Source organism: Astatotilapia calliptera, chromosome 6 (assembly GCF_964374335.1).
Source record: "Astatotilapia calliptera chromosome 6, fAstCal68.1, whole genome shotgun sequence".
NCBI lineage: Eukaryota > Metazoa > Chordata > Actinopteri > Cichliformes > Cichlidae > Astatotilapia > Astatotilapia calliptera.
The window spans coordinates 33,511,710-33,537,814 of NC_137427.1; the positions used below are offsets into that span (position 1 = coordinate 33,511,710).

The following is a 26,105-nucleotide window of genomic DNA, read 5'->3' on the forward strand; positions in this document are numbered from 1 at the left end:
AAAGTAAATTAAAACACAGTAAGTTTAAGTGCTCCTTAGTATACACAGTAGGAGTCTGGATTACATCATCACTGCTTTTAGTTTTACAAACTGAGGCAGGATCTGAAACACTTGTGTGTCTGTTGTTCCTTCCTCTGTTTATATTGTGTTTATCTGTAGCCAGCTGTTTTTCTTCTATGTGGGTTGATGTCTGACTGTTTGGAGAAATAAAACTGTGTCGTCTCTAATCATGTTGCTAACATGGTAACATTTTATTTGCATCCTTTGCAGGATGAGAAGAATCAGAAGGCAGTCAGTCAATACCTAAAGCAACTACAGTCCTTCAAGTCTTCCAGTCACAGTCACCATCCCAGCAGCCTCTAAGAAAGAAAACTGTCGACTTAATGGAGAGAAATAAGAAAAGCCTTTCCCTGTTTATTCTGCTGCCTCTGCTGCTGCTCTGCACAAGTGATGAGTGTCCCAGGCTTCCAGAGAGTTAGTCTTTATTCCTCTTTATTCATGTTTAACTGATTTTAAGATCTGTTGTTTAACATATTTACTCATTTTCATTTAATCTCTCCTGTTTTAATTCTCACAGATCTCACTTGCTACACTGACTACAATAGAAACATCACATGTTTGTGGAACAGCAGATACGTGTCTGATGACACTGCATGCACCATACATGCTCAGTATAAAGGTCGCTACATGTAAGGACCTCAGTCACAAAGAGAAAAGCTCAACACATAAAACTCACATAACAGAAATCATAGATGTTATCAGTAACGCCATCTGCAGGAAAATCAAATTAATATTCCTCTTCTCAGTTCTTACAGCGCTTCCTGTGACCTAAAGTCTGTTGACGTCTCCAGACCAGCGCTAAAGAAGTGCTCCCTGATCTTTGAAAAGAAAAGCACTGTGAGTGTGTAAAGAAATCAAATTATTTCTGAGCCCCCGAGATAAAATCATATATCCTATATCTCAGTTTGTATTTTAATTAGAAGTGAGATCTAATATTCTACGGAAAGCCTCGGGGCAGTCACTGACTCCTTCCAAATAGTTTTTTTATCCGGTCAATGTCAGAGATTATGTTTTCTGAAAATCCTGTGCATATGATGAGAGGGAAATCAGCTTGCATGTTTAAATTCGTACTATAAGCGCAGCTGCTAAGAGGTTGGTTTACTTTTCCCTGTTGTGTATTTGAAACTAAGGTGAAGTTTTTATGGCTTCTGTACAGACATGGAGCAGTATCAGTAATGTCATTCTCAGCAAGAAAGCTCAAAAAATGTATAACACTCCTTTCAAATGTACCCAGTAATCTCATTAACTATTTTTACTAGATCTTCTGCTTGATGTACTCAGGTCATTCTCTGTCTAAAAGAAGCTTCATCTCTTCTCTCTTTATGCTGCTCTTTGTTTTTACCAAGTCTATTATCTGATTGGATATTTGTGACTCCAATTGTTTTACTTTAAATCAAATTTGAAGTTTGCCAAACAAAAGACTTCTATATTGTTCTCACTCAATGTTTTCTAACAGTAAATATTTTTCAAACATTTTTTTTCCAGTTTCAGTTTTTCCATGAGTTGTCCCTTAATCTGAGCTGCAACCAAATGAAGAGTGTAATCACTTCCTTCAAGCCATCCTGTCACAGTGAGTGTAATCTACAGTATACATACTGGCTCTTTGTGATTTACAGTGCGAGCTATTCATGGTGACCTAAAACAACTGTGTGTGTGAACTTGCAGTAAAGGTGAATCCTCCTGCAGAGCCAAAAGTCAACTTCACGTCTGTTTCCTGGTTGTCCCAAGTCCACAAACATGTAATCAGGTTATACAGAAGTGAATTGCAGTGGAAGAAGCAGGATTAGTCATGGAGTGTAAGTTTAGATTTTATGACACAATGTGAACAAGTTTAAGTATAAAGTTGAGATCATGAAAGTTCACATGTGAAACAAGATTCGTTCTCAACCCCACACTGGTTTCTGTGTGTCAGGATCCTGCTGTGCACAAAAAAGTTGGCATTCAGTGTGAGCAGGAGTGCAAGGCAGAGCTGGAGCCAGATTTGCTGATACAAGGCGAGAGGTACAAGGCACGAGTTCGTGTGCGGTCTATTTTTCGGCACCGCGAGGGAGCCTGGAGTGACTGGAGCCCCACTGCATCATGGGAGTCACCAGTAGGGAAAATAAAACCACCACCAGGTACATTTATCTCAACATGTTTTGTTTAACATAACATACCAATGTCAAAATCTTTCCAATTCATTTATGCTGGGTGGCTGTAGCTCAGGTGGCAGAGCAGGTCAGCCACTAATCAGAAGGTCGGTGGTTTGATCCCAGGCTGCATCCTGGCTGCATGCCAAATATCCTTGGGCAAGATACTAACCCCATGTTTGCCTACTGGTGGTGGTCAGAAGGCCCGGTGGCGCCTGTGTCCGGCAGCCTCGCCTCTGTCAGTGCGCCCCAGGGCAGCTGTGGCTACAATGTAGCTGCCATCACCAGTGTGTGAATGTGAATGTGAGTGTGAATGGGTGAATGACTGAATGTAGTGTGAAGCGCTTTGGAGTCCTTAGGGACTAGAAAAGCGCTATACAAATGCAGGCCATTTACCATATGCTGAGCATGATTACTGCAGTATGGAATAATTATGTATATGGGAAAATGTTTGAAGTGTGTTGGTGTATAATACACAGCATAGAGGGGAAGAAGCCATTGTGAAAAATGTCCAATGCTGTATGTGGCAGGAGTTTGGTCCCTGGCTCAGCTGCAGGGTAGACGTGGTGCAGTAAGCTCAGAGGGCAGTACTGGGATGCAGGTGAGCCACAGATGGTGCCGATTGACTGATGACGGTGTCTCTTTTTGTTTCTCTATATCAAGTGCCGGTGTCCTGCAGGTTTTAGACACAGCTGATTCAAATGGCTAAATTACCTCCTCAACATGTCTTGAACTTCTCCAGTGGCCTGGGAATGAACTAATTATTAGATTCAGGTGTGTTGACACAGGGTGATATCTAAAACCTGCAGGACACCGGCAGTCGAGGCCTGTAGTTGCCCACCCCTGCTCTATATAGTGAAGGCAGATTTGAGTGGGGAGGAAGGAGAAATGAACTGGAACAGACTGTTTGCGTTGAGCACACAATAGTCAATAAAAAGCAATAATAGTGAGCACATTTACTGTGTGTGTCGTGTACGTTTACACTGTAATTTAACTTGCAACCTTCAACATACAAGGGAGAGGTGAGAGAGAGGGCTGGCTCTCCATTCAAGGTCAATAGGACTTTGTCACCAGAAAAAGTGAAATATTTCATAAACAAAGAAATAGTAGCCGGTTGTTATGAGGTAAGAGTGATCTGTCTACAACAATCAGAGTGAGACTTGTTAGCCACCAAAGAAGAAGAAAAATGGCAGACAACAATAACACATACTACCAATAAAATATCAACCAGTTACAACTGCATTAATTCTCAGATTCAAAAGCATCAATGTCCACATCTGGACTGTTTCCTTGAGTTGATGAAAGTGTTTAGTTTCCATTTGGTAGTTTTTCATGGGAACATAAAATATGCAGTCCATATGGGGAACCAGTGCAAGGCCTTGAATGGGCTAAAAAACAAAAGAGACTTATCATAGAGGTCCTACAACAATTAGAGCAGCGGTCTCCAACCTTTTTTGCGCCACGGACCGGTTTATGCCCGACAATATTTTCACGGACCGGCCTTTAAGGTGTCGCGGATAAATGCAACAAAATAAAACTAGTACCAGTACCGAAAAAAAAGAAGATTTATTCATAACACACGTGAAAAGACCCAGGAAAACCGAGTTAACGATAAAAACGATAACAAAATAACGCTGAAAACTGATAAAAACCATGAAAACCATACATTTCACACCTGAGCCTCAACTCTCGCGGCCCGCTACCAAACGATTCACGGACCGGTACCGGTCCGAGGCCCGGGGGTTGGAAACCGCTGACTTAGAGGGTTGTCACATCAACAGCTTCATGGCACTAGCATGCATGGCTGCTGATGGAAATAGTTAGCTGGTCTTTACTGGTGAATGCTTACAGAGCAGCTACAGCAACAACAATACTTTCTTTTCTGATTCAGTCAAATATTACAAACTCACAGGATGGGCCTGTAATGACCCAAAACATGCAGCAAAAGGAACAGAGATGTTCATAAAAGGACAAATCGGTCACATGACCCCAGCCCAACATGGCGTACTTTCACTTAGTGAAGACAGACAGAAGAAAGACCCAGAAGCAAACAGCAACTGAAGGAGGCTGCAGTAAAGGGAAGAAATGGCATTTTGAAGGTTTCTGACTTCAGACAGTCACATACAAAAGATTTGCACTCAAGGATTAGTAATAATAATTAGATGAAGGGCATAACTGAAAATGTCTGTATTTTTATATTCCATGCACTTCATGCAAAATTCATCCTTAGTCTCTTGAATAATAAATCACACTCACATCTTGACTTCTATTTAAATTCACTGTATCGGCTGCAGAAGCAAACTTGTCTGTGTCTCATGGACTTGGCTGTATGACCCAGTTTTCTCATGTTTCTGAGCCACTGTGTCCTGATCTGTCCCGTATTTTTCAGGTAATACGTTTGTTGTTCCCGTAACGATAGTCGGTGTGGTGGTGTTGCTGGCAGGCCTGCTCTTAAGCACTCACAAAACCACCCGGTACGTGAGCACAGACACAAGTTTCTATGGCAAATAATATTATTATCATTAATTCTATTTTGAGTTATTTTCTTACAACTCTGATTGATCTTTAATTTTTTAGGGTTTACATAGTAAAGAAAATCAAAGGTCCACCCATACCAGACCCAGGAAAATCCTTCCTGCGAGAAATCCAGGTACAAACCGCAGATATTTCCTCTGTTATAACAAGTTATTATTACATGTTATTATTCCATGCATTAGATAATACTGTGGCCACTTCAGGGCAGTAAACATAACATTTATGAAATACTGTGGTGAATTTGTTTGCAGGAAATCAAATTATTATCATATATTCAAAGCTGTGTTTTAGCCAATAGTTTTAGTGCAATAGTGACTCTTCTTTAGTGTAGGGTTAAGAGTAGAGTGCTTCATCACAGTGTTAAAATAAAATGCTGGATAAGTTCATGGGAAGTCTATTATACAATGATTTAATTTTCGTTCAGTACAGTTTTATTCATGCAGCACCATTTAACAACAACAGTCACCTCACAGTATTTTCTCTGTTAACCTGTTGCCTGCTGGGAACAAGGCTCACTGTATAACCACAGAGGTGGACTGCATCAAGGTCTAATTTTCATGTCTAAACATATTCATTAAAAAAAAAACCTCTGCAAAGTAGCAGGGAGCTACAGAGAGTTTAAGGAGTCTAAAAGCAAAACAAAATAAGCTAATGTAGCTTAAAAAGCAGACGGACACAACATGTACCATAAGAAGACAGAGCATTGCAGATAGCTGTGAACTCTGTGGGAGGTGGAACCAGACAGACAAAGTGACTCACTAATCCAGCCACAGACTTATGACCTTTATGATCCAAACAACTCAAATTCACTAAAGTTTGAGTGAAGCACCCGAAACACCTGATGCTTTCCTATTTAATCCCATTAAAGTGCAGATTGATAATTTTATATATTTCAAATCTTTCTAATCTCTTCTGTTCTGTGACTTTCTCTCCTCCAGAGTGGGTTCTCCAGTGAATACTTTCACTCCTTCTTGAAACCAGTGGAAATTATCACTGTAGAATTAACCTCACCTGTGGATGCTGCTGTGGCCTACAAGCCAGATGAGAAGATGGTGTTGAACAAAGGCAGCTATGACTCCACCAGCTCCAGCTTCACTAACCCAAGTTACTCTGAGCTTTGTAGCCCTCCTCCTATTTCCTCACTCACTGCTGGGAATCTGAAGCCCTGTGCGGTTGACACGCCTTATGGTCCTGTTGGTACTCGGGGTGAAGGAAAAAGCGCAGAACAGGAAAGTGATGAAGCAAGAGAGAAAGAAAAGGAGACGTTAATGTTGCTGCTCAAAGGCAGCAGTAACAGTGAGCCAGTGCAGGTGATTTCAGACTACGAGAAAACTGAGAGGCTCGACAATGATCGATTTAGGCTCCAGAGTCTAGATTCAGGCATGTGCAGTTGTGCAGAGGTCAGTGAAGAGAGCATGGAGGCAGATAGCATCAATATGACTGATAGCCATGATGAGGAACCTGAGGGTGAGGAAGAGAAGGAGGGAGGGAATAAACAAAAGGCAGATTTTCAGAGGCTGTTTGGAAGCAGCGGAGGTGTGTTTGGCAAGTCTATCCAGGTTTGTTCTGATTATGAGCGAGTGGAGAAACAGCAGGCTGACAGCCCGGAGCTTCCCAGCTTGGATTCAGGTGTTAGCAGTGGGGGAGAGGAGCAGCTGAGTCAGGATGAGGGCATGGAGGATGTTGATAAGTCCACTGAATCTACACGCTTCCTGTTTCCGCCTCATCCTTCCAGTGCTTTACCATGCTCCCTGCTCTCTTTTCCACAACTGCCTCTGAACTTGCCTGGGCCACAACTGAGTCCAGCGTTGCAGCTCCAGCCAGGTCACAAGACACAGGGGTTTGCTCTGATGTCAACAGGCAGGTCGGTGGAGCCCTCTGGTGATGGATATATGCCAGTGAAACAGGAGGAGGACTGAGAACAGACAGCAGGCTCAACTAGCAGGACAACATAGCATGTAGCACATGGAGGAGTCATCACAGTCAGTCAGTTCTCAGGAAAATGTAACATCACATAATTCTTTATCCACTTCACGTTTTTCAGCAACGTTAAAAGTATTTTCTTTTATTTTCATAGTTATGCAAAATTATGTTTCATATATCAGAACTGTGCACTATAACCTTGCTTTTAAAAGTGAATTGTTACATCAGATATTTCTACTGTTAAAAAAGAAATGCATTATCTAATGAAAAACTAAACTGAAATTAATAATAATGTGGTTATAATAATAAAAGTTTTTGCATTTTTATTGTGTTTTTAGAGATCATCTAAATGGCATGTAGCTTATTATACTGAAACAAATGTTGGTGAAGGAATGTAAGTTCCAGATAGCTGAGATAGTTGTGTTATCTGTATAGTGTGTGAACTGATGTCATTTAGAGGGTATCATGATAATCACATATTAAATATAATCAGGATATTTGAAAATCAAATGCCTAGATATAGACTGGTATAGATCTTGTGAAAAATTTGATATTGTGCCAGCCCCAAGGACAACAGCAGAATAATAACAGAGCTGTGTCTGTCGCCGTCATCTGTCCCGTGTCAAATAAATATTAACATTTCTAACTTACATTTGAACGGCAGCTAACATAAAGTTTACTTCATAACATTACTGATCTATATAAGAGCTTGCATTTGTTTTTTGTTTTTAAGAATTTTACTATTTTTTTTAAATAAATATACATACTCAACATCTTTAACACAAAGTTCTTCCTGTGTTTTCTCTGGGTTTAGAAAGGGTGGCCATGCCCACTCTGATCGATGTCGGGAGACCCGCCTCTTCCTTGTCCCTGTCGTTTAGGGTTGTGGGGGCGAGGGGACAAGGCTCCACGCTGACACTGGCACATATGCACATATGATGAATCTTGGGGATCCGAGGATTGACCAGCGTCACTGCTGCCGCTGTTTTTTGCGGCAGTCATGTCGGTACGCGGTTCCGTCGCTCTGACGTCTGTTTGAGAAGAAGTGATGAAAGATTTCATTTTTTCTTGGAGAAGAAAATGTGAAATGTATACGAACCCTTTCAACAAACATACTTGAGATTAAATATTTTATTCACAGCAGTAGTTTTAAACAATTCCTTCCATGTTTAATAAGACACCAACTCCCACAACACTCCCAAAACAGGACGTAAATACGGTGACATCATCAGCTGGTTTCTGACGTGCCATTTTGAAGCCTCACTACTTTCAAGCAACCGGATGAGGGTAAATACAGCGTTATAACTTCTGAGTGTTGCGGTTTAAATTGTGTACATGAACCTGTCGTGTCAAAATGCTCCAACTAGCGAACTGTTAACGAGGACATAAAAAGCGTAAGCACCTGTCGGCTTCTATATTACCAGACGTGTCATTGTCAGTGTGAATGGATAGTTCGTTAACCAGAGTGCTTTAGTGCATGGACAGCCTGCAGCGTGCAGCCGCACTGAACTCTTACGCTCGTGTTTGTGTGTTTGTTGCGCCAAGGAGTAAATAAAATAACTTATTTCAAAGTTATATACAACTCAAAGTGCCTTTGCGTCTAAGTGAAATGTTGGCGGCATTTCTGAGGTGAAATGGGCAACATGAGGTGTCGTGGGCAACATCACCATAACGGAGATGTCTTAACTTTGATGAAGATACACGGGAGCGCACGGCTCGGGGGAGGAAGGGGAGGGGGGGACTTAGTACTATGGAAAAATCTGAAAGATTGTGGATTTTCCACTGACACCAACTCAAAGAAGCCAAAATCTGCAGGTGGAATTGTCACTGCACCCCAATGATTAATCAAACGATTCACAGAATCCATGGAAAATTTTACTGATGATAAAGTACAGGATGCTTCAATGCATTATTTTTGGAAAATGTTAAACTGTGGATCCAACAATAGGTAGCACTGTCAAGAGTGAAGTGTTTAACTGAAAGATACATCTCCAGAGAAGTAGTGGAGCTCTACAGGATGAAATTAGGAGGGTGAGTACAAGAGTGGATAGAACATCGTCAAGTCAGCTGACAGCTCCGCAAAATGTCTTTCCTACAGCAGCAAACAGGATTCAAGAAGTGACGGTAAGATTTCAAGATCTGTGGTCAGAGTAGGAAAACAAGCCAGTAGGACTCTGAGTGAAGCAAACTGTGCATTTGAAGTCATGGAGCTTGTGACCAATTCACTCATTCAAGATAAAATGTGACCTGACTCTCCCTTAGTTAAAGGAAATATTGAAAACACATCAAAAAAAACTCATGACTTTGAATAACTCGTTGTGTTTGCATTGTGATAGCTCTGAGGAAGGGATCAGTGCAGCACTGCCCAAGAGACAGTGAGGAAAGCTATCCATCACTGTTCATGGGTCCAGAACTGCACCAAAATATAATTCTCCATTCCTGAAAGTTAGAGCTTTTAGCAGTGAGGGAGGCAATTTATTAAAGATTTTGAGAACATATCTATTATGGTCTCTACTATTTATACAGTCAATAATGTATTAATCCTGTGTGTCTATCCTATGAATTCTAGTCAAAAGCACCTAACTGAGAGCATTCACACGATGGGGTGAGCAACAAGTGTCCAGAGCGCAGCGATGAAGACAGAGTGAAACAAGTTTCAAGGAAGAGGAGATACTCTCTGACCCTCTAGGTAATTGCACATAGATAAACTGAGACATATGTGAAGCATACAGTGGGTCTGTGTAATGGCTTATTGGGTAGAAACAGGGTCAAAACCAGGGGTGTTTTATACAATTATATCTGGCCCATGAGATAATCTCAATTATTAATGGCTCGTTGTATGTGGGAGCCAAAACCATGCAGGCAGACAGTGTTGGGGAGTAACGGAATACACATACGTTACGTATTTAAGATACAAAATATGAGTAACCGGTCGTGTCCAAATTCATAGGCTGCATCCTCCTGAGGACCCGGCCTTCGCGGCCTGCGTGGGCCGGATTCTCCGCAGGGCGGGTAGACCGGAAGTGAGCTGTTGTGAAACTGGATGGTCTAGCCTTCAGTTTTGCATTACCAGCTGTCTCGCTGGAGTTTAATAAACTCAACCGTTTGTTTCTTGCTATGTAAAACATAACAGGACATTGGCCTAAATTCTCAAACCATCTCACATTTCTGTTTAATCAGTTTTCTGTTTGATGTTGATTCAACTGTGTGAAAACTATCACTTTAATGTCAGCCAAACTGATTTACTCACGAACAAATAAAACACTGAAAAAAGCCAAACAAGAACATTTTTAAGTTGTCCAATTGACAGGATACATCCGACCAATCCTTCAAATCTGCACTGAAAAAAAGGCCATGTTGGATTTACTTGATTCAATAGTGGACATTGGTTGCACACAAATGTTTTGCTTTGGCAGAAACTTAAACAACTGAGTTAAATCAACACAACTTTTTCATAGTCAGTAAACCTGTGCATTTTGTGTTCATAAAACGCGATTGGAACATGTTCAGATGAAGTAAGTTGAGCTCTTGGAATATTTTAATCCTTCACAATTTTGTCATTTTATTTTAACACTATTCAATAACTTTTACCCCAATACTACTTGGTCACTTAAATACTACATGCTGTCTTCATATTACATAATGTTCAACAAAGTCTAGAGTCTGGTTACCATAAAAATTGAATGGGTCTTCAACAACTACCATCCTTCTATCTTTATCCTGGTTGCAGGAGGGCTGGGAAATAACCCTGAAGTGATAGATTACGGTGCAGGGTACACCCTGGACAGCTCACCAGTCTATCACATAGAAACAAACAACCATTTACATTCACAGGTAATTTAGAATCAGCAGTTAACCCTAACAACTGCATGACTTTTAACTGCGGGAGGAAACCAGAATACCCAGAGAGAAACCTGCAAACTAGCCAGAATGTGGATTTGAACACAGGACCTTCTTACTGTGAAGCAACAGCACTAACCACCATGCCAACAATCTAGGAAATGTAGGAAAGCTATGATTTCCTGTATTTGATGCAGAATTTTTTTGTTTTTGTAATAATACACAATAAATAGCAATAGCATGCACGTGGTGCGTGCAGTTGTCTGCCTCTTATAACTCCAGTGATTTTCCTGCAGTTTGAAATCTTGTGCGATCTTGTGAATTTCATGAGTTCAGCAACTAACCACTCTTACTAGATTGTATCAGGTCGTCTCAACAAGAACAAATTAAGTTGTTGAATTTCGTACAGATTCTTCATGATTTAATTACGTTCATAGAAACATGAAATTATTGTGTTCAAATTACAAGTTAGACTTTTTTAATGTAACAACCACCCAATTTACTTTTTTTGGTATACTAAAAAACAGTAGAGGTGGCTGCTCGACTTGACTGAGATGGATGCCTTCCTGAAACCACGATCTAAAGAGCGCGAGTCTGAAACCCGTGCAGTGTCACGGGATTTAACATTGATATATTATTGACTTACTTCACTTGAACATGATATGAACAATTTAATCTAGCCTCTCTGCATATCATGTAGTTTCTACACTATGTAGTTACACTTAACTTTAAAGCACGAGGCACTTGTGTTAAATACACGCAAGATGCTTACGTAAATACAAGAGTTGGCCAATCCCTTTTTTTCAGTGTGGGGAAAAGGAGGACACATTTGCTGTTACTCTCATTCCCTTTTATTTGGTATTCCAACTCTGTAACATGCAACTTCTGTCGGTGCTATGCTACTGGAAACTGAATTTCCTAGAGAAACCCACCCGAGGGATTAATGAAGTGTCATCTAATCTAATCTCATCTCATCTCGTCCCTTCTTGCACCAAGATGCCAGGTTCTTTCATTATCCCTCATTCACAGCAGCAAATGCAGAAGCAAGTGTAGCTGTTGCTGTTCTGTGAGTCTATGGTGCATGTGGTGTGATACAGTATGTCCATGTAGAAAGGACGGCACTGTGACGCTGGACTTGCCCTTACTCTGGGCTCCCTCTTTATTCTGGCAACTGGTACAAAGAAAACAGCACACAGTCGTCATCAACAGTGTGAAAAGCAACTGCAACATTCAGTTCACCAGCTTGGGAGTATTTTCCTTTTTTTTCCAAACATAACACTTAACAAAAGACTAATATATATTTTTCCAACACAACATTGATAAAGTCTTTCTTTAAAAGTTCTAGCTGAAACCAAACCTGTGATCATAAAGTGGCAGTATTATTTATTTATTTTTCTCCTTATGGTAACTAAGAGATGAGAGACATTATATCTCCTTTTTCCTAACCAACAACAACAATAAAAAGAGCTTTTCTCTTATAAAACAAAATCATTCTTCATCATTTTTTTATACAACATCAACTAAAACTTGTACTTAACAGTGCCTTCCTGGTACAAAGAAAACAGCATACAGTCGCCATCAACAGTGTGAAAAGCAACTGCAACATTCAGTTCTGTTAACAAGAATTAGAACTTGTAGGGCCCTTCAATTGACCCGTCACCCCACTAGGAAAATGATGGTATGACGGTATGACAGATTACCAGTCCAGCCCTGTGGGGATTACACATTCTTCCCTAGCAGCTGGTGACTGTATCGAATTCACTATAGTAGACAGCTCTTCAGCAATGTAATCATGACATCTTGTGAGAAACCATGATACTGTCACATCATGACATGAATGTCAAAGTCAATAAAAATCATCCAAGTCAACCAAGAAAATCTTTGATACTTGACATCAAAGGCAAAATATGGGCAAGATTGTATTTGGTGCTTAGTTCCCACATTATCCTTATTACTATTATTAGCTAAAGCCACTAGCCACTACCTTAATAATGGCTGAACAGATGGCCAATGTGCCTTCACATAATGTTATTTTACGGTGCTGCCCTTATTTCCACAGGGTTTCCTCAGTGGATGGATTCTTGTGCTTGATTTGGCAAAGATATACTCCCAGATGCACCCCCTTACGCAACCCTCTAAACTTTCCTGGTGACCCACTGGGTAAAATGGTAAATGGCCTGTATTTGTATAGTGCCTTACTTAGTCCCTAAGGACCCCAAAGCGCTTTACACTACATTCAGTCATTCACACACTGGTGATGGCAAGCTACATTGTAGCCACAGCTGCCCTGGGGCACACTGACAGAGGCGAGGCTGCCGGACACTGGCGCCACCGGGCCCTCTGACCACCACCAGTAGGCAACGGGTGAAGTGTCTTGCTCAAGGACACAACGACCGAGACTGTCGGAGCCGGTGCTCGAACGGCAACCTTCTGATGACAAGACGAACTGCCGACTCTTGAGCCACGATTGCCCCTGCTAATTGCTAATAATAAAGCAACTGACAGTAACGTATGTGCCAGCCAGGTTAACACTTGTAAAAGTAGTTGTTGCATCACTCCTCCCAAAGTGTTGTTCAGTGTAAACATCCTCTACTTCAGCTATTAGTGAGGGGAGGCGATGTCTGCCTGCCTGTAGCACTGCTGTGTAAAGTTGTGTGTCAGCAGGTGTGTTGGTACTGACACTGTTGCAAATAAGTATCTAATCCAATAGTAATTTTTAGTAGAAATTAGTAATGAACCCTGTACAGAGGAAAGAGATCTCAAGGTTCTCCCAGCAAGAAGACATATTTCCCAAGGACTCTTTAAAAATCGCCTTAATAAAACAGAACTTATTATTTACGTTTAAAAAGTCAAGAAAAAACAAAGACATAAAATTAAGGTTTGTGTGGCTGTTTAAACTGTTTAGTTTTGAAATCATACTACTTTCACTTCACTTATTTCACAGTCATAGTAACCATGAAACATTTTTAACACATAAAGAGTTTCACTTTAACAAGTCTACAAGGTGCTGTTCTACCTGCCGTTGATGGCTTACATGTTAAGTAACTTGATAAAGAGTACAAAGGGGATTGAAAAACTCACATACTCATAATGGCTGTTTCATTCTCAGATATGAAATGTCAAAACATGTGACCAACCATATCACTAAGTTACTGTCATCAGTAAAAAAACAAAAAAAAAACCCAATGTGCGTAGCTTCTTCTTTTCTTTGAACTCTCTTTCATAAGTCACACTAGATGATAGATATAAAGAAGTGTTATATAGGGCAAAGGTAAAGCCTGAATTATCTTACAGACATGGAAATGACAGAACACTGAACACACCCGGATGTCACTTATTTTTATTTTATTATATTTTAGTTTAATAGGCAGGCAGTCTAAGAACAAACTGCTCTATTGGGATGAAACAGAGGTCTTAAAGATAAGCTGGGGCCTGATTATTAATGACTTTGTATGTGAGGAGAATAATTTTAAATTATATTCTAGATTTAACAGGGAGGCAATAAAAGAACCAATATGGGAAAAATATGCTCTCTCCTTCACTGTTGGTGTTTTAGGAAGTTGTTAAGACAACTTGATAATAATGAATTACAGCTCATTATTATCAAAAGTATTGCTTGTAATTTCACCTCTGCACATCAGACAATCAATTTGTGCTTGGAGTGCAGACTTTCAGCTTTATTTCAAAATTCAAAGCAAAAGTTTTGTATCTGTTTATTATCTGATATTAAAGACATTTCTATACATCACCCAATGCTGTGTGTCCTCCACTGAGATGCTCTGCTAGGTCTTTACTGTTTGTGGGTCTCTTTGTCTTCAGTTTTATCTTCAGTAACTTAAAAGCATGCTGTATGCAGTCCTTGGAGAATATCCTTTCTTTATTTGAGAAACTCTTGGGTTGTTATGCTTTTACATCCATTATCTATTTGCATTATGAAGTGCTGGTCAGCCAATTCTGCAGCATTTGGCTGATTCTGAGCTGAGAGTATAAACCTGTACACTTCAGAATTTGTCCTTGCTATATCTATCAGCAGTGGCATCTTCACAGTGGCCCTGACCTCATGAGCTGTATCTTCCCTTCTGCATACGTTTGTCTCGTCATCCTTCTGGTACAAGTCCATCTTGGTTTCTCCTAGAGTCGTCTTCTCCTTCTTTCAGCTGCTTGTTTAAGAAATCATTACAGTAGATCATTGGCCTCCATTTCACCCTGCCCCGAGCACCCAGACTGTCTGGATGTTAGGACTCTTTTCTTCCTGTCTTCTTGTTTTTCTGCCTTGCAGCTCCATCTTCAACATCCACTCTCAAATATCCCTCCTCTGCACGTATGCAAACCATCTCAGCCTAACCTCACTAACGTTGTCTCCAAACTGCTTAAGCTGAGCTGTCCCTCTGATGTTCTCATGTCTAGTCTCATTCTTCTGGTCACTCACATTGAAACCTTAAGATCTTCAATTCTGCTACTTGTTAGTGCTACCATCTCCAAACACACATACACACATAAACCATACATACCAACTACCAACTTGTAAACCTTGCCTTTCACTCTAGCTATATGTCTGTCACAAATCCCTTCTGACACTTGTCTCCACCCTGCCTGATCCCAATTATTTAAACTCATCCACCTTCACTATCTCCACTCCTTGCACATGTCTCTCTCTCATTCACATGCATTTATTCTGTTTTGCTTCTACTGACTTGCAGTCCTCTATCTGACACCAGTAGAGCTGTTTTTCAGCAGGAGACTCACTGCTCCTCACTGATAAGCTCTTTCCTATAACTTCATGGTATGGATCCTCGGCTTTATCATTCTGTAGTTGTTAAGCTTTAGACAACACTGTCATACTTGAAAATTACCTCAGACATCCTCTCATTGTCCAGGATTGTGTTTAACAATGTCATCAGCCATTTCCTCCTTACTAATCATTTGCACTTACTGATTCACTAACTCTCTCTAGATCCTTTACCACCTGTTTGAAGCTGTGGCCTCAGATGCCTTTCAACCACTCATGTAAAGAAAAAACACCTAATAAGGAAGGAAGGAAGAGAAAGCAGACTTTCTGGGTAGTGAATGACGTTTTGTGTTTGTTTTTTTATCAGTGGAAAGAAAATTGTTTTCTGTGAAGAGACGAGGGTTAGGATGTGGTTTGAGCCTTTAGTGTGTATTTGTGGTTATCGTGCTTCTGACTCAGTGAGGCAAAAAGAAAGCGATAAGAGGGTCATCTTTCTCACTTTTTTCTTGTAATGCGTTAGGGGAAGTCCAAAAGTCAGAAGACGATATAAATAAAGAGAACATACGCTTCACAGCTCTGTGAAAATGATAAGAACGAGTTAGAACACAAAGATACTTTTTTTTAAATGTCATGGTCAATCATCATGACGCTGCTGGGCTAATGAAATTTACTTCAGCTGTCGTTTTCTTGCATTTATATTTAATGCACCATGTTATTAGTAATCTGCAGGCACTTTACAGGTCACACACTTACCTGGCCAACTCATCTGCATCAATCATCTGATGTAGACTAAAGAATGAAAAGACACGCAGTGAGAAACCACAAACAGTGGGAAGGTTGGTGTGACAGTAATCAGAAACATGTTTCTGGAGCTGGAGACACTTACAAACAGGTACAGAGTGAGGAAGAAGCCAGACTACAGGAAAGCGAAGCCACACAATGATCACAGATGGGATCACAGAAATGCATGGGAGGAGAAAGAAAGGAGAGCGGAAGGAAGGTGAAGTGCATCATGGAAGATCTAGCTGAAAGAAGGCAGTGCCAAAGACTTGATCTGAGGATATGTTGGAATTAAAAATAAATACGATTGTCTGGGGGTAATCACAATGAGAGTACTTGAGGCAGAGGTTATACTAAATTTAGAGCTATATAAATCTAGATTTATATTATTTATATTATATTTAGCTCAGTATTGTCTGAATTATTTAGACAATTATGACTTTAAGACATGCTTAAATTGGACTAAATGAACATTTTGTCTGGCCTCATAGATAAATATAGCTGGGCTCTGACATCACAGCAATGAAAATGCATGCAGTACTTTAGTGATATTGTTGAAGTTAAGCATGAATAAAGATGAGTGTCAGCACAGAACCTCGTGAAACCCCATGATGAACTTTTTGTGTTTAAGTTCTATGAAACAACTGGAATCTGTCTGAAAGGTTTAAATGCAGAGGATTTCAGTACAGGAATAAACAAAGAGCTGCTTCACATCAAACACTATATGACATGTTTCAACCATTGGGTAGATTTGGCAGAGTAAAGTTCAGCTTCTTCTTTGATATTTATAACAGTAGATCAGGAAGGAAGTGCTATTTCCTTCATGCATTTGGACCACCTGTTACAGAAACCATAAACTGCTTTGAAACATTTTTGTGAGTTGCAGCACACAACTGAAAGCTCTGAAAGCTCATTTTAAGAGGATCAGTCAGCATGATTTCCTCTTTCACACCTTTTATATCAACTTGAAAAGCTTTGAGCAGGAAGTGAACCTGTCAGATTAATGGAACATTTGAGTTCTCAGAAAGATCCACAGTTTTTGTTCTATAGAAGATGTGATCTGAAGATCTTCTTTATGAGTCTGGCTCTATGTTTGGGGCAAAGCTGGAGTATCTAATGTGACGTGATATTTATTATGTGAATGAGAATCTAAACCAACTTCAGTACTATGCTGTTTAAACATAATATGTTTGTATTGAGCACTATGAAAAGAAAAGTTTGTCTGAAATGTGTTCTTGCAAAGATAAAATGCTTAAAGTCAGTTAATGCATAATGTGAAGACATTAGGTGAGGATGTGGGTGTTTGTGGGGCAGCTTGCTCTTGGCTGCAAAACCACAAAAAGCACAAATCCACACAAACACACAGTTTAAATGTCAGTGTGGTCCACATGCAAAGGGAGCTACTACTAATAAGAAGTGCAGTGTGTGTGTGTGTGTGTGTGTGTGTGTGTGTGTGTGTGTGTGTGTGTGTGTGTGTGGTCAGAAATACAACAGGGTGGGGGAATTGACAGGCTGTACTAAAGTCAAGGAAGATGAAAAACTGTAGCAACAACCCAGAACAGCCAGTTTCCACCTGATGCTGCATGCTTGAAGTTATCAGCTCAGAGTTATACAGACAGGTGCACTGCAGGTACTGTTATATACAACCGTTTATAAGTTGAAGAATCAGATTCGATGAAACTAAAGGGTTACAAGGCTTCAAGTGAAACACTCAGAAGCTCAAATGTTCGTCAGAAGAGCTCTGTGGGTTGTGATCGAGAGATGATCTAGATTTGTGGCTGTAGTTCTGGCAGTGACCTCACAGAATTCACCTGCCTTTTTTGTCTTGTCAGTTTAGTTGGTTACATTTGATACGTAAACAAAGTAACACCCTCATGTGATGCTCTTTGACAGGATATCAGGTGAAATTAAGTCAGCAGTTGGAAGCAGATCAGTTGCAGCTCAGCCAGCAGGTAAGTGTCACTGACTGAAGTCCTTTAATGTACAGCTATTATTATTTTTATAAGAGAAATGTATTATTACAATTACAATATTAAAAATGTTTTACTGAATGTTGTTCAGTTTAAGATTCAGTGCAAATTTCTTTTGTGTAAGAAAACATCCAGGAGATCAGGTTGTTGTTATTTATGTATCAGTTTTATTTGATTTGACATGGTGGAGCAGATCAAACCAAGTGAACACAAACTGAGCAGCCAACAGTTTGTGAGGCTGTGGTAGAGATGCATGTCTGAAAGAAAAGACCACAAATGCAACAGCAATGGAAACATTAATTTTTGAAGCGCTTCATGTAAATTATGATTTCAATTCAATTTCATTTTATGTAGATGTCTCCAAACCACAATAACAGTTGCTGAACAGCACTTTGTATTATATAGTAAAGTGACTTGTCCAGGGTGCACCTTACCCCTCGACCCGTGCCAGCTGAGATAGACTCTAGCTTTCATCGCTGCGATGCTAGATCGGATAAGTAGAAGAAAATGGATGAAAGTAAATTAAAACACAGTAAGTTTAAGTGCTCCTTAGTATACACAGTAGGAGTCTGGATTACATCATCACTGCTTTTAGTTTTACAAACTGAGGCAGGATCTGAAACACTTGTGTGTCTGTTGTTCCTTCCTCTGTTTATATTGTGTTTATCTGTAGCCAGCTGTTTTTCTTCTATGTGGGTTGATGTCTGACTGTTTGGAGAAATAAAACTGTGTCGTCTCTAATCATGTTGCTAACATGGTAACATTTTATTTCATGTGGTTACCTTTGCAGGATGAGAAGAATCAGGAAGCAGTCAGTCAATACCTAAAGCAACTACAGTCCTTCAAGTCTTCCAGTCACAGTCACCATCCCAGCAGCCTCTAAGAAAGAAAACTGTCGACTTAATGGAGAGAAATAAGAAAAGCCTTTCCCTGTTTATTCTGCTGCCTCTGCTGTTGCTCTGCAGAAGTGATGAGTGTCCCAGGCTTCCAGAGAGTTAGTCTTTATTCCTCTTTATTCATGTTTAACTGATTTTAAGATCTGTTGTTTGACATATTTACTCATTTTCATTTAATCTCTCCTGTTTTAATTCTCACAGATCTCACTTGCTACACTGACTACAATAGAAACATCACATGTTTGTGGAACAGCAGATACGTGTCTGATGACACTGAATGCACCATACATGCTCATTATGAATCTCGCCGCTTGTAAGGAGCTCAATCACAAAGAGAAAAGCTCAACACATAAAACTCACAATATATAAATCACACCTGTCATCATGTGCACCAAAAAGAGAATAATAATGTTTTTCTCAGTTCTTACAGCGCTTCCTGTGACCTAAAGTCTGTTGACGTCTCCAGACCAGCAGTAAAGAAGTGCTCCCTGATCTTTGAAATGGAATACACTGTGAGTGTGTGAAAAAATCTAATTGTTTTCAAGCCCAAGATATACAATCATATATCCTATATCTCAGTTTGTAGTTTAATTTAATTAGAAAGAAGAGCTAATATTCTAAAGAAAGCTTAGGGGCAGTCATTGCATTCTTCCAAATAGTTAGTTATCTGTCATTTAACAAAATCAAGCTTTTATTAAGCCCCCTTCTAACATTAAATATTTTTCAAACATTTCTTTTTCCAGTTTCTGTATTTCCATGAGTTGTCCCTTAATCTGAGCTGCAACCAAATGAAGCAGAGTGTAATCACTTCTTTCAAGCCATCCTGTCACAGTGAGTGTAATCTACAGTATAAATACTGGCTCTTTGTGATTTACAGTGCGAGCTATTCATGGTGACCTAAAACAACTGTGTGTGTGATCTTGCAGTAAAGGTGAATCCTCCTGCAGAGCCAAAAGTCAACTTCACGTCTGTTTCCTGGTTGTCCCAAGTCCCCGAACATGAAAGGATCAGTTCATATAGAAGTGAAGTCGAGTGGAAGAAGCAGGATCAGTCATGGAGAGTAAGTTTAGATTTTATGACACAATGTGAACAAGTTTAAGTATAAAGTTGAGATCATGAAAGTTCACATGTGAAACAAGATTCGTTCTCAACCCCACACTGGTTTCTGTGTGTCAGGATCCTGCTGTGCACAATAAAAGTGGCATTCAGTGCAAGCAGGAGTGCAAGGCAGAGCTGGAGCCAGATTTGCTGATACAAGGTGAGAGGTACAAGGCACGAGTTCGTGTTCGGTCTATTTTTCAGCACCGCGAGGGAGCCTGGAGTGACTGGAGCCCCACTGCATCATGGGAGTCACCAGTAGGGAAAATAAAACCACCACCAGGTACATTTATCTCAACATGTTTTGTTTAACATAACATACCAATGTCAAAATCTTTCCAATTCATTTATGCTGAGCATGATTACTGCAGTATGGAATAATTATGTATATGGGAAAATGTTTAAAGTTTGAAGCGTGTTGGTGTGTAATACACAGCATAGAGGGGAAGAAGCCATTGTGAAAAATGTCCAATGCTGTAATATAACTCACAACCTTCAACATACAAGGGAAAAGTGAAGGAGTGGTAACTGCCACTCAGCCACTAAGGGAGAGGTGAGAGAGAGGGCTGGCTCTCCATTCAAAGTCAATAGGACTGATCTAGGAGTGGTCTGTCTGCAACAAACACTCGTTAGCCACCAAAGAAGAAGATAAACGGCAGACAACAATAACACATACTACCAATATTACAACTACATTAATTCTCAGATTCAAAAGCATCAATGTCCACATCTGGACTGTTTCCTTGAGTTGATGAAATTGTTTAGTTTCCATTCGGTAGTTTTTCATGGGAACATAAAATATGCAGTCCATATGGGGCACCAGTGCAAGGCCTTGAATGGGCTAAAACACAAAAGAGACTTATCATAGAGGTCCTACAACACTTAGAGGGTTGTCACATCAACAGCTTCATGGCACTGGCATGCATGGCTGCTGATGGAAATAGTTAGCTGGTCTTTACTGGTGAATGCTTACAGAGCAGCTACAGCAACAACAATACTTTCTTTTCTGATTCAGTCAAATATTACAAACTCACAGGATGGGCCTGTAATGACCCAAAACATGCAGCAAAAGGAACAGAGATGTTCATAAAAGGACAAATCGGTCACATGACCCCAGCCCAACATGGCGTACTTTCACTTAGTGAAGACAGACAGAAGAAAGACCCAGAAGCAAACAGCAACTGAAGGAGGCTGCAGTAAAGGGAAGAAATGGCATTTTGAAGGTTTCTGACTTCAGACAGTCACATACAAAAGATTTGCACTCAAGGATTAGTAATAATAATTAGATGAAGGGCATAACTGAAAATGTCTGTATTTTTATAATCCATGCACTTCATGCAAAAGAATCAGAATCAGAATCAGAAACTTTATTGTCATTGTCATGAGAACAACGAAATTAAGAATGGTCCCCGATCATTGCATCATCCCTAGCAATATCAAAATATAAATAAAACAATAAAATTCAATAAATAAAATAGATAGAATACTTAAAATACTAATAAGATATAACAGTAAAACATTCACATACATTCCCACACACATGCTTCAGACCGTGCATAGATTAACACAAGAGTGGCGTGATGGACATTTTTTTGTAGTATTCAGATGTGTTATTGCAGTTGGATAACAGCTGTGTTCATCCTTAGTCTCTTGAATAATAAATCACACTCACATCTTGATTTCTATTTAAATTCACTGTATCGGCTGCAGAAGCAAACTTGTCTGTGTCTCATGGACTTGGCTGTATGACCCAGTTTTCTCATGTTTCTGAGCCACTGTGTCCTGATCTGTCCCGTATTTTTCAGGTAATACGTTTGTTGTTCCCGTAACGATAGTCGGTGTGGTGGTGTTGCTGGCAGGCCTGCTCTTAAGCACTCACAAAACCACCCGGTACGTGAGCACAGACACAAGTTTCTATGGCAAAAAATATTATTATCATTTCTTCTATTTTGAGTTATTTTCTTACAACTCTGATTGATCTTTAATTTTTTAGGGTTTACATAATAAAGAAAATCAAAGGTCCACCCATACCAGACCCAGGAAAATCCTTCCTGCGAGAAATCCAGGTAAGTGTACTTCAGGGCAGTAAACATAACATTTATGAAATACTGTGGTGAATTTGTTTGCAGGAAATCAAATTATTATCATATATTCAAAGCTGTGTTTTAGCCAATAGTTTTAGTGCAATAGTGACTCTTCTTTAGTGTAGGGTTAAGAGTAGAGTGCGTCATCACAGTGTTAAAATAAAATGCTGGATAAGTTCATGGGAAGTCTATTATACAATGATTTAATTTTCGTTCAGTACAGTTTTATTCATGCAGCACCATTTAACAACAACAGTCACCTCACAGTATTTTCTCTGTTAACCTGTTGCCTGCTGGGAACAAGGCTCACTGTATAACCACAGAGGTGGACTGCATCAGGGTCTAATTTTCATGTCTAAACATATTCATTAAAAAAAAAAACCTCTGCAAAGTAGCAGGGAGCTACAGAGAGTTTAAGGAGTCTAAAAGCAAAACAAAATAAGCTAATGTAGCTTAAAAAGCAGACGGACACAACATGTACCATAAGAAGACAGAGCATTGCAGATAGCTGTGAACTCTGTGGGAGGTGGAACCAGACAGACAAAGTGACTCACTAATCCAGCCACAGACTTATGACCTTTATGATCCAAACAACTCAAATTCACTAAAGTTTGAGTGAAGCACCCCAAACACCTGATGCTTTCCTATTTAATCCCATTAAAGTGCAGATTGATAATTTTATATATTTCAAATCTTTCTAATCTCTTCTGTTCTGTGACTTTCTCTCCTCCAGAGTGGGTTCTCCAGTGAATACTTTCACTCCTTCTTGAAACCAGTGGAATTTATCACTGTAGAATTAACCTCACCTGTGGATGCTGCTGTGGCCTACAAGCCAGATGAGAAGATGGTGTTGAACAAAGGCAGCTATGACTCCACCAGCTCCAGCTTCACTAACCCAAGTTACTCTGAGCTTTGTAGCCCTCCTCCTATTTCCTCACTCACTGCTGGGAATCTGAAGCCCTGTGCGGTTGACACGCCTTATGGTCCTGTTGGTACTCGGGGTGAAGGAAAAAGCGCAGAACAGGAAAGTGATGAAGCGAGAGAGAAAGAAAAGGAGACGTTAATGTTGCTGCTCAAAGGCAGCAGTAACAGTGAGCCAGTGCAGGTGATTTCAGACTACGAGAAAACTGAGAGGCTCGACAATGATCGATTTAGGCTCCAGAGTCTAGATTCAGGCATGTGCAGTTGTGCAGAGGTCAGTGAAGAGAGCATGGAGGCAGATAGCATCAATATGACTGATAGCCATGATGAAGAACCTGAGGCTGAGGAAGAGAAGGAGGGAGGGAATGAACAAAAGGCAGATTTTCAGAGGCTGTTTGGAAGCAGCGGAGGTGTGTTTGGCAAGTCTATCCAGGTTTGTTCTGATTATGAGCGAGTGGAGAAACAGCAGGCTGACAGCCCGGAGCTTCCCAGCTTGGATTCAGGTGTTAGCAGTGGGGGAGAGGAGCAGCTGAGTCAGGATGAGGGCATGGAGGATGTTGATAAGTCCACTGAATCTACACGCTTCCTGTTTCCGCCTCATCCTTCCAGTGCATTACCATGCTCCCTGCTCTCTTTTCCTCAACTGCCTCTGAACTTGCCTGGGCCACGACTGAGTCCAGCTTTGCAGCTCCAGCCAGGTCACAAGACACAGGGGTTTGCTCTGATGTCAACAGGCAGGTCGGTGGAGCCCTCTGGTGATGGATATATGCCAGTGAAACAGGAGGAGGGCTGAGAACAGACAGCAGGCTCAACTACCAGGACAAAATAGCATGTAGCACATGTATCCACTGTTGCCAACTTAGCGACTTTGTCGCTATATTTAGCGAGTTTTCAGACCCCTTAGCGACTTTTTTTCTAAAAAAAGTTGCTAAAAAAAGACGTGAAAGCGCGTATCGCTTTTACTCTCAACAAGCAGCGGGTGCTGTAACGCAGTCAGTTCTTCTTTTACTCTTTTACTCTTATGCTGTTTTGTGGATCACAAGGTTTAAAACTACTTATAAACACACACACACAAAGTAACTCCACCAGAGTGCCAATTTCGGGTCACTTTTGCCGGTCCAAGCCCGGGTAAAGGAGCAGGGTTGGAACTGTGACATTAAAAAAAACAATAATTGCTAAAAGTTAATTTGTAGTTCTAAATAAACTCTAAATGCATTTAGGATGTTTTTTACTCACTTTATGTTTCTTCCACAATGTTATTTCTCTCTCCAACAACATAGGTTACAATTAGATTAGCATGACCAATTATGCAAATTAGGCGATGATGTCATTTGACTTCTAGCGACTTTTAGGACAACCAATAGCGATTTTCCTTACTGAGGCGTTGGCAACACTGCATGTATCACACCCAATCCGGTCGTTAAGTGATGACGTGATGAATCCTACTTCCGGGCCTAAAGTAGTCTGCGTTTAATATGGCTTTTGTGTTGTTAACATGTTTAATGTTTTGTATTTTCTTCTATTTGATCTCAAAAAGCTCCTAAAACAGTCAGTGATCACTGTTGACCTCCCTCGGCTTTTATTACCACTAATCATTTATTTAAGCTCAGTTTTTAAAACCTTAGGATGTAACTACAGCCCAGCCCATGCAGCAGTATATGAATGACTAACCTCATATTGTGGATGGATTATCTCAGTTGTTCTCCTGGCTGAAGTTTGGTCCTTTTACAGCATCCTGCCATGCGATTACATTTGTTCCTGACCACCAAGAACACTCACGTTAACTTTTATCGAGTGGAAAAAAAGTTAGCTTGTTTATATTATGCTAACATAGCAGTGTCACTAGCGGTCACGTAGCACATCATTATATACCAGCTAGCCAAACTTCAGTAACCCTACAAACGTCCCTGCTGTTTAGTTTTCTGTCTTCATTTATGCTGGAAGTGATAACAGAGCTGTACGTTTTAATTTGTTTCCAAAACCCCGCAGTCAGGACATGCTATATTGTATTTAGATAGAAGCTAGCGAGCTAACTTCCTGCTAACTTCTAACTCTGTTAAATGTCATAAATTCCGTTTTCATGGATGCCTGGATGTTAAACTCAATTGTTACACCTGGTAGAGCAGAACGCTGATCATTTTATTAAAGATGAAAGACTTCAGACAGTTTTTCAACTCTCAGTAATGCCACAGTGATCGTTTGATACATGGCGCTGCAGCGGAGTTTAGACCCAGACACGGCTAGTGACGTCAGACTGAACAACCGGATAAGTTCTCAGGAAAATGTAACATCACATAAAACTTTATACACTTCACGTTGTTCAGCAGCGCTGGTGGTGATATTTATAAGTGTATTTTCCTTTATCTTTAATATTTAAACAAAATAATTTTTCATATATCTGAACTTTGCACTTAAACTGTTACTGTTAAAAACCAAATGTATTATCTAATGAGAAACTAAACTCAAATTAATAATAATGTGGTTGTAATAATAAAAGTGTTTGCGTTTATATTGTGGTTTTAGTGAGATCATCTAAATGGCATGTAGCTTATTGTACTGAAACAAATGTTGGTAAAGGAATGTAAGTTCCAGATAGGTGAGTTTGTGAACTAATGTTGTTATCATGATAATCACATATTAACCATAACCAGGATATTTGAAGATGAAATGTCTAGATGTAACAGATCATTAATAGCATAAATGACTTATATAAGAACTTGTATTTGTTTTATAAAAATAATTTTACCTTTTAATAAAATAAATATATGTATACGTCTGTAATGGAATGGAAGTATGTCAATGACAAATAGTCTAATAGTTCACATTATTGTTTTGATCTTGGTTTCCCTGTATGTTGTAGACCATCAAGTCAGTCGTAAAACATGTTGTTTACTGTGATGAACTTCACAATAAAATAAATGACAAGTGTAAATAGCTTGTGGGCCTTTTATTTTTAAAGTTTAATGTAAACCGAAGAAAAGATTTTACATGAACATTTTCAAAAAAATGTGCTCCTGATAATGAATTGATTTGCAGAGGCAAAATTTAAATCAGTGAGAAACTCTTTAGTCCCTGAGATAAAGACACTCATATCTCTGTGTGTAGTAGACTCTTGTTTGCAGGGAAAACTAACTCTGGAG

General features: G+C 39.9%; 2 protein-coding genes across 4 annotated transcripts; both read left to right on the plus strand.

Moving 5' to 3' along the window:
• The first annotated feature begins 273 nt into the window (after nucleotides 1-273).
• On the plus strand, nucleotides 274-7,427 carry LOC113023349 (uncharacterized). The gene is made up of 9 exons (XM_026169366.2): nucleotides 274-474; nucleotides 578-689; nucleotides 807-897; nucleotides 1,546-1,630; nucleotides 1,726-1,856; nucleotides 1,973-2,177; nucleotides 4,579-4,663; nucleotides 4,767-4,839; nucleotides 5,663-7,427. The coding sequence occupies exon 9, from the start codon at nucleotides 5,774-5,776 to the stop codon at nucleotides 6,641-6,643; it is 870 nt and encodes a 289-aa protein (XP_026025151.2). The 5' UTR covers nucleotides 274-474; nucleotides 578-689; nucleotides 807-897; nucleotides 1,546-1,630; nucleotides 1,726-1,856; nucleotides 1,973-2,177; nucleotides 4,579-4,663; nucleotides 4,767-4,839; nucleotides 5,663-5,773; the 3' UTR covers nucleotides 6,644-7,427.
• A 154-nt stretch (nucleotides 7,428-7,581) lies between these two features.
• LOC113024626 (uncharacterized) lies at nucleotides 7,582-25,897 on the plus strand. 3 transcript variants are annotated; one of them, XM_080303184.1, is made up of 12 exons: nucleotides 7,582-7,934; nucleotides 9,217-9,336; nucleotides 17,890-17,948; nucleotides 18,757-18,960; nucleotides 19,064-19,175; nucleotides 19,284-19,374; nucleotides 19,606-19,693; nucleotides 19,789-19,922; nucleotides 20,039-20,243; nucleotides 21,766-21,850; nucleotides 21,954-22,026; nucleotides 22,778-25,897. In XM_080303184.1, the coding sequence occupies exons 4-12, from the start codon at nucleotides 18,870-18,872 to the stop codon at nucleotides 23,756-23,758; spliced, it is 1,860 nt and encodes a 619-aa protein (XP_080159310.1). In that variant the 5' UTR covers nucleotides 7,582-7,934; nucleotides 9,217-9,336; nucleotides 17,890-17,948; nucleotides 18,757-18,869; the 3' UTR covers nucleotides 23,759-25,897. The 3 variants fall into 3 exon arrangements, with proteins under 3 accessions (XP_080159310.1, XP_080159311.1, XP_080159312.1); XM_080303185.1 differs by having other exon boundaries at nucleotides 7,913-9,336; XM_080303186.1 differs by lacking the exons at nucleotides 7,582-7,934; nucleotides 9,217-9,336 and adding an exon at nucleotides 17,541-17,626.
• The last annotated feature ends 208 nt before the right edge of the window (nucleotides 25,898-26,105 follow it).